Genomic DNA, 8059 nt, shown 5'->3' with positions numbered 1-8059 from the left:
TGTGTGTGTGTGTGTGTGTGTGTGTGTGTGTGTGTGTGTGTGTGTGTGTGTGTGAGTGTGTGTGTGTGGCTGTAAGTGTGTGTGGCTGTAAGTGTGGCTGTAAGTGTGTGTGTGTGGCTGTAAGTGTGTGTGTGGTAAGAAGGAGCACGACTGGGGTGAATCCAGGCAGTTTTTAATAGATCTCTCAAAACATCTTCTATTCAGTTCGGTCAATTTTAAGAATTGTTACAGTTGGAGGCAGATTACAGCTTACTCCTTTTTCGCTCCAATTTTAAAGAATAAAATGTGCTGCGTTGGTTTATCACTGGGCTCAAATCCATGTGGTTTAATTAAAACAAGCTAATCTGATGGACTTAGTGCCATTATCATAAGGAATGTATCGACACCAGCGCATTAGTACCAGCAAGGAGAGTTTATTAGATGTCTTACGGGGACCTCCTTTGCCCGAGCTAGTCTCTAATTAACCTCAAGCTACATCGTAGAGATTTGTAAATGCCTCCTACTTAACACCTCCTTTTTTAAAAGATGTCCTACGTCTGGTCCTCGATCAGAACACACTCGGGTCACATTAAGTATTTTAAGCTCTTGTAAAACGCTGACATTACTGCACACACGCAATCCAGCGTTTTAATAAGACATCAGCAGGATCTGCTTCACACACTCACCTCTGAATCAATCAGTTTTTCAATCTGTATTTCTTTTTTTCAGGGTGAATTTCTCCTGCAGCCCTTTGAAAAGGAAGATCGAGCCTCACAGGATCAAGCTGAGAAAGAGGACGGCTGCGATAAGGTGGAGAAACCTGAGAAAACGCAGAGAAAAATGCTGTCGAGAGGTGAGAAATGCAATTAAACCCCTCGTTAACTGCTCGTTTTATATAGATTTTCTTCAGTTTTTTGTAAATTAGACTTTATTTCAAACGCACATCTTCACCTTTTCTTATTCATACATATTTTAACATATTGATGTCCTTGGTGGAAACCTTGGCGAACAGATTTGCAGTCACAGGAACTGAAAGCTTTCCGTTAACACCTCCGCTTTCTTTACACCGTCAACACCTGGGGCCTCATTTATAAACATTGCTTACTCCCAAACCCCAGAGCTTGAAATGCATGTGCTTTTCCTATCCCCAAAATGTAATCTATATATACAAAAGTTTGCAGGAGCACATCAAAAAAATGAAATCCTAGCTTCAATATGTTGGTGGCATGGTGTCACTGAAGGCAAACTATTGAGATGCTTTGCTTTAATTATACTTATCACACAATGCATGCCACCCAGACAAATTACAGCCTTTCTAATAATTATATATTCTACTGTGTCACGAGGAACAGCCAGCTTTTTTTTATTTCCCCTCCGGCACAGCCAGCGCCCTCCAGTTTGTCAAAAAGCACTTCTCCGTTTTTAAATGATATCTCATTATGGGCCGATAATTGGCGTGATTCAGTTAATTGCGACAAGCTCAAGGTGTTAAGCAATTATCCGGATTCCCACGGGCGAATAAAGGTGTCTGCTTCCCTCTGTGGAGCGACACCACTGATGAGGCAGCGTCCAATTATAGAAACCAGACACCCATCAGGGGGAAACGGCCTCCATTTCCCCCTGACTCCCACCTATGGGTCCCATCCTTTGTTTGTGCATCGGAACATGGATTTTTTTTTTCCTGGTTTCAATTTCATTATCGGACCACTTTTCTCATATCTGAAATGGTTCAGCTGGCAGCGCTCTCTCTCTCTCTGCTGCTGATACATGCTGCCAGGGCTTTTTTGTTCTTCTTTCATCACATTGGTCACACCTATAACAAGCGGCAAATAGCACCCGGCCCAGCAATGTCACCCTCAGTGAAGTTTCTCACACAGATAGTTGAATGACAGGCTGATTAAATTGGAGATTATTATTCAAAATGGGCCGTTGATTAAGTATTCATCATTAATTTGGGGAGTTAACGGGCTGGAACATTTCAAGTTCCCTAATTATTCATGTAAATATGAAATATATTCTGCGTATAAATAGATTCTGAAATGACAGATGTATCAGGGATAGAGTCTTGATTTGTGAACAGGAGAAATGTAAAGGACCTTTTTGACATTAGACAGAGTAGAAAGAAGGCAGGGAAATTATGCAAAGACCCCCTAGACAACAAATGAAACCAGGAAGTTGTAATCTTTCCAATACATTGATCATTGGTTTGTTTTTCCTTGGTTAGATTCCAGTCAAGACTACACAGACTCCACTGGCATAGATCTCCATGAGTTCCTGGTCAACACGCTGAAGGGAAACCCCAGGTACGCTCAACGTTTACCCCCAAATCTGACATCTGGAGTCACTCAGGAGTTCATGTTTTGAGGCCACATCATTTCAAAGCTGTGATCACTCACGTACTTCGTATGAATAATCAAAACCGCCTGATTTGACTGTGCTACTTTCTGTTGTTACCAGGCCTTTTAGAGGTCGTATTTTCGATATCAGCTAAGAAGTACACATATATCACTATCTTGAAATGTTTCTCATGACCCAGTATGTCTTTAAAACTTCTCAATCCTTCCACGTTTCATTCCTCCAGGGATCGAATAATGCTCCTGAAGTTGGAACAGGACATCTTGGACTTCATCAGCAATAGCGAGTAAGACATATTCATGAAGATATACTCCGATGTTATCCTCACTGAACACCGTATCACCGAGTTTCAATCAGAGGAGGAGAACTTAATTAGTGAAGACAGCTGCAGTAGCTTAAGATAGGATCAAAAAAAACGTTTTAAATATTCTTCCAAAGAGAAAGCAAGCGAGTGTTTGATGTCACAAAATGGAGACGAGCAGCTGTTTAATTTGCCGCCGCTCTGTAGAGGATAGCCCTGTTTGGATATCACATCACTTTTAATAAGGAGTCTGCGGCTTCACTTTGGCTTTGGTTATCAAATTCTCATTTTTAGTATCTCCTGGAGGTCTGAAATATTGAGTTTGTAGGTGTAGAGTTACAGAGGGCTTTAGGCTGTCCTCCAGTGAACTCAGAAGTGCTTTGAAAAGATTCTCAAAACAAACCTCAGAGCAGATGTATTCTTACAAGGTGAAGGGCTTCTACCAGATTAAACAAGTGTGGCTTTACTCACCTCATTTATTAGTCAATGTATTGAACATGTCAGAAACAAAAACAATAGTAATTATAATCATAATAATTGTAATTATAATAAGTAATGCTGTCAAAATTATCGCGTTAACGGCGGTAATTAATTTTTTGAATTAATTGTGTTAAAATATTTAACGCATTTTAACGCATGTGCAGAATGGCCCGCCCCATACATCCCACCAGTGGCAGCGCTGGGGTAGGCTACAGCCATACCAAGAAATGGCTTAGCCCCACCATGAAAAATGATGTTAAAGTAAGCAAAATAAAGTCCCCCAACTCGCGGGGTAAATCCCACAGACAGCAGTTAGTCAGATTGATTTCAGTAGCCACTTGTCTGGAAATACCGAAGACTAGAAACGGTTTTGAAAACTTTTGTCACGTAGTGATCGTCTTCTCAATAGAACATCTTTGATAATGTCTTCTGGCCAATCAGAATCAAGATAACGGCGTGGTGTTGTTGCAGCAAGTCCCGACGGAGAATACTTTTGCTGTAGTACATCTCTATATACATCGATACAACATTACGTGTTGATAGAAATCAAACTTGTTTTGTATAGGTAGCACAATGAAATGTAATTGGTCCAGTTGCATCGTACATGCTGTGCTAGTGGTGAGCCGTATGCGCTAGCCAGAGGTGAGAACTCGGACAGTTGTGGACTGGTCTATTGAGCGAGTCGTCCATGGTTGTAGTTGCCAATGATAGAGGGGGTTTTAGACTGTAAAGCCTCGTGGTCCACGGGCTCAAGAATAAACTCCCGGGTAGTAGTAAGTTCGCAAGTAGTGAGTGCATAAAGCCCGTACTTATCGTAGTTTTAGGCACGGACCTAAAATCAACACCTCGCATCCCGCTCGCACGCGAAGAGGATTTCCGGAAACATCCTCCCAATTAGTCTCCTAGTGTACGTTGTTCCCTGTGTATATTCACGGATGAATAGAGTGTTCAAGAAAAAGTCCCTTGTGTGATTGTCTCTGTAGCCGACCAGATTGGAGAGATGTTTGGATGTGGGGTGCAAGTAAGAGGTCCTGGGTATTAGAGGAGAATATATTCTTTTTCATCTAGACCTGAAAGTAAGTGTCAGGTTATGCTTTCTAATATAGTACTCTGTATATGACAAGGAGGTCATAGGGTGACTTGTGGCAGAAGTGGCACCTAAAAATGAAACAGTTAAGTCACTCTTCGTTTAATTCAATACACCTGTTGTACTAGTCCGTCTGTTCAAATTCTGAATATCCTTAATCACTGATATGTATTCTCCTTGGAGAAATATTGAATAAGCAGGTGTTGTTCCTTTACGTTCGTTACCTACCTATCGAGTGTTCTGTACCTCTAGTATTAGGCATTCGTCGAACTTGGAAGAGCGCTGGGACGGACATTCCTATCGGGGGCAACCCTATAGGTGTAGTGACAAATATTAATTACCATGACGAGACAGAGAAAGTGACCGAAACGCAATTGGTTTAGTTACGTAAAAAAATAAAACGTATAGCATACAACTGATTCCTCGGAAAGTCTACTTCCTAGGTTTTTGTTGTTTTTTCCATAACAGTATTGGGTACTACTTAATTTTTTGATTTATAGACTATAGTACACTTGTTGTGTTTTGAGAAATTGGTAAACGTAAAGGGACGAAAACATGCGGGGCAGTTATGAGAAGAATAAACACATCAGTACCGGTGTGTTTCAATGGTAGTTATTTTCTCCCCTTAAATTTTTTCTTATTGCGCCAGGAGTTCCACATTTAACCCGTCCCGAAAACCAACCTGCCCGGTCGGGGTGTACCCGTCTTTTAGGAAATTTGTCTTCGAAAGGGAACTCGCTCCCTTTGTTTAGGAGTCTAGTCGGCGAGGAGCAAGGAGTCGGGCGGCTAATTCCGTTCTTGCCAGCTAACTTTGCCCAAAAAAAACGGCGGACGCCAAGCCGAGCACTTTCCTCGACTTACCGCACACTGCCCTTCGTCCCACCCCCCACGTGGATGGACTTTTGTAAACGGCGGAGAACAACTCACGTGAGTACCGTACGCGGAAGTAGGACTCGTGGACTCCTCTTCTCTCCGAAGTCCGGCTGTTTCTCTATGAGGTGGTAAAATTTGTGACTTTAACCAGGAGAGTCGTCTTGGAGTATTTCACTACTTGCCGAAATTTTTTCTTCGAAACACGTTCTGGAATTCCAATGGTCAAATTCTTTCGACATTAGCCAAGGATGAAACGGTTAATTGCCTGTCAAATGAGTAGGACCACGAAACCTCACGAGTTACTCTCAGTCACCGGTACTCTAATTACACCAAAAAATGACGAGTGGAAGATCATGCGCTCATACTTCACCTAGAGACGCCCCCCCTTTCCTTTTCCGCAGTCAATAAAGGGTGCTCTAAGTAGAGTTATGTAAAAATAGTAAACGTAATGAAGAAGGGTGTCGAGACTCACGTAGTTTTATTTTCACACCAACTGCTGCGGCACGGCTGAATCTCCAGATCAGATATGTAAACTGAAATATGCTAAAAAACCGAAGTGTAGTCTCCCCAGATTTTTTGTTTTTTCGTATTTAGGTGTGACCATTACCATCGTTCTCTTAGGAAGACTTTAAACGTTGTACTTTATCTTTTGCTGTGTTTTCTAAACAGGTTGTACCGCGGGGGGGGCTGGGAGAGCTGGGGTAGGGCGGATGTGTGTTGTCAAAGAGGTTGTAGTACACGTTGCTTAGGAAAGAGGACCGAGCGACCATCGACGGAGGAGGGCGAGGGAGGTAGCTAAGACGAGGAGACAGTCGAAAGTTTTGCGTAAGCTAGACCGTTGCTGTGTGGTGTGTGAAGTAGAATTCTGTCGATTAAGTCCCTGCGGGTCTAACAGGGTGAGAATGTTTGTACAGTCATTTTACTTTCACTGCGAACCACGTGTGTGTGTGTGTGTGTGTGTGTAGTGTGTGTGTGTGTGTGTGTGTGTGTGTGTTGAGTGTGTGTGGTTTGTGTGTGTTTGTGTGTGTGTGTGTGTGTGTTGGTGTTTGTGTGGTGTGTGTGGTGTGTGTGTTGTGTGTGTGGTGGTGTGTGTTGTGTGTGTGTGTGTGTTGTATATATATGGTATTTGTGATGGCACAACGTAGCAGGGCTAGTTGTCGACCTCAACTGGAGCATAACTGCTTACATCGCAAAGACTTTTAGCGAGGCGGACAGGTAGGAACTACAACGAGGCCTTTAAAGTACTAGCGCACTCCAGCAGCAAGCTACTCTCACCCCCCCCCCCCGCCGTAGGGTGTCCTCAAAATCACCGTCTGAATTATGGTCCGTCTCTTTACGACTGTCGTTGTATCAATTGTTTGTGTATCCCTAAGAATAAAATTGCGTCGTCATGATTCGTTGGGTTATCACCCGTAGGCAAGGCAAAAGTGAGATTAGTCGTTACCACGTCCTTACTCAGGAATGTTTGGGGTCTTTAATGATAAAATGGTCCGAGGACAGGTGAAGAGGTTCTGCAAAAAAAAGAAATGCAAAAACACTGAATCTTGCGGACTTTATTCCAGACACCAAATTGTTGTTGTGTCGACTTCTCCCACCCAGGTACAAAAGCAATAGTACTTTTAAGTATTCTTTTATGGGGGGTGAACAGCTTACCAGGTTGTCGAAGGTACGGAGGGTATTTTTGATGTCAGACGGATTGTTCACTGTACGATAGGTAGATGGATGATATGATATATCAGAGTGAGGTAGATAGGAGTAGATGCGATAGGTAGGATGGGATGGATGATATTGATAGGTACGGTAGGTAGTGGATAGGTAGGATCGGATAAGGGATATATCGTCGATAGTAGGTAGGTAGATGGATATATTAGAATATTAGTATAGGTAGCATAGGTTAGATGGATAGGTAGAGATGGAATAGATGGATATTGGATAGGTAGGTAAGGAGATGATAAGGTAGGATGGATCAGATGGATATATCGATAGGTAGGTAGGTTAAGATGGGATAGGTAGATGAATGGATGGTATGGATCGGATGGATGGATGGATGGGCGGTGATGGCATGGATGATGGATGATGTCTAGATGATGATGGGATGATATATATGGCCATGATGATGGATGATGGATGATGGATGTGTAGATTAGATTTTTATGTTTTTATTTTATTGTTTTTTAGATAGATAGACTGTAAACGAGTTTATCCGGGGAAGTTAATTTAGTTGACTTTTTACGGCAACGAGATACAGCCTCCCGAGGGATGTGAAGTGGTGGAGTTAATCGTCCTCAGGGTTTCTCTCCGCAGTGTAAGATCACAACCACCAAAATCAACTAGTGGTGACCTAAAGCGTGATCCCAGTGTAACACTAGGTAGCGCGGTTTCATTCCGCCGGGGTGAGCGCACGTCGTCTTTCGGTAGGACACCATCCTGGGAGTACCCCGCCCTTTGAAGGAGAAGACCGAAAGACGTCCCCTGTGGTGTACACCCAAACTTTAAAGTTTATGTAGTTCAAAAGTTCCGAAAGTAACAAGTACACACGTATAACGCATGTCACAGAAATACTGTTACTTTTAGGAATCCAGCTTCCGAGGAGGTGTGTCACGTCGTGTTCATTTATGTAAGTTTATCTTATATTACCAAGTCACCAGACTATAATAAAAATCTTTTGGTTTAGGACTTTACCAATACCTCCGTCGCTGGACACCTTGAGGTATGAACAATAAAGAAACAGTAACATTTTTTCTAAACACAAATTTGTTAATTAGTTATAGTGCCTACTGGATATAAAATAGAAGTTCTTTTTACATGCGATCTCCCCCTGGTCTTTCAAAATTCGAAGAAGAACGGGACGAACTTGTACTTTCTCTTGATAAACTCTTAACATAAACATGGAGAAAACAAAACGAAGAGAATAATAATCCCGACAGTTTAACTAATTTTACAATTTAGTCTATTGAGTGTCGAATTTTATTAATTAATAGTTC

The 8059-nt window shown here is 42.2% G+C and overlaps 1 protein-coding gene across 3 annotated transcripts in view; it reads left to right on the top strand.

Annotated features, from left to right (window-relative positions):
* LOC104945131 (R3H domain-containing protein 1-like) overlaps nucleotides 1-2666 on the top strand; it is a 33737-nt gene extending 31071 nt beyond the window's left edge. For all 3 annotated transcript variants that reach the window (XM_010770757.1, XM_010770759.1, XM_010770758.1), the window contains 3 exons: nucleotides 709-832; nucleotides 2204-2282; nucleotides 2561-2666. In XM_010770757.1, coding sequence (XP_010769059.1) covers nucleotides 709-832; nucleotides 2204-2282; nucleotides 2561-2624 — 267 coding nt within the window. In that variant the 3' untranslated portion in view covers nucleotides 2625-2666. The remainder of the gene's footprint in view (nucleotides 1-708; nucleotides 833-2203; nucleotides 2283-2560) is intronic.
* The last annotated feature ends 5393 nt before the right edge of the window (nucleotides 2667-8059 follow it).

This window comes from Notothenia coriiceps, unplaced genomic scaffold (assembly GCF_000735185.1).
Source record: "Notothenia coriiceps isolate Sejong01 unplaced genomic scaffold, NC01 NC01_scaffold00009193, whole genome shotgun sequence".
NCBI classification, from domain to species: domain Eukaryota; kingdom Metazoa; phylum Chordata; class Actinopteri; order Perciformes; family Nototheniidae; genus Notothenia; species Notothenia coriiceps.
The sequence above is the reverse complement of the archived record's forward strand: the minus strand, read 5'-3'. Positions and strand labels throughout refer to the sequence as shown.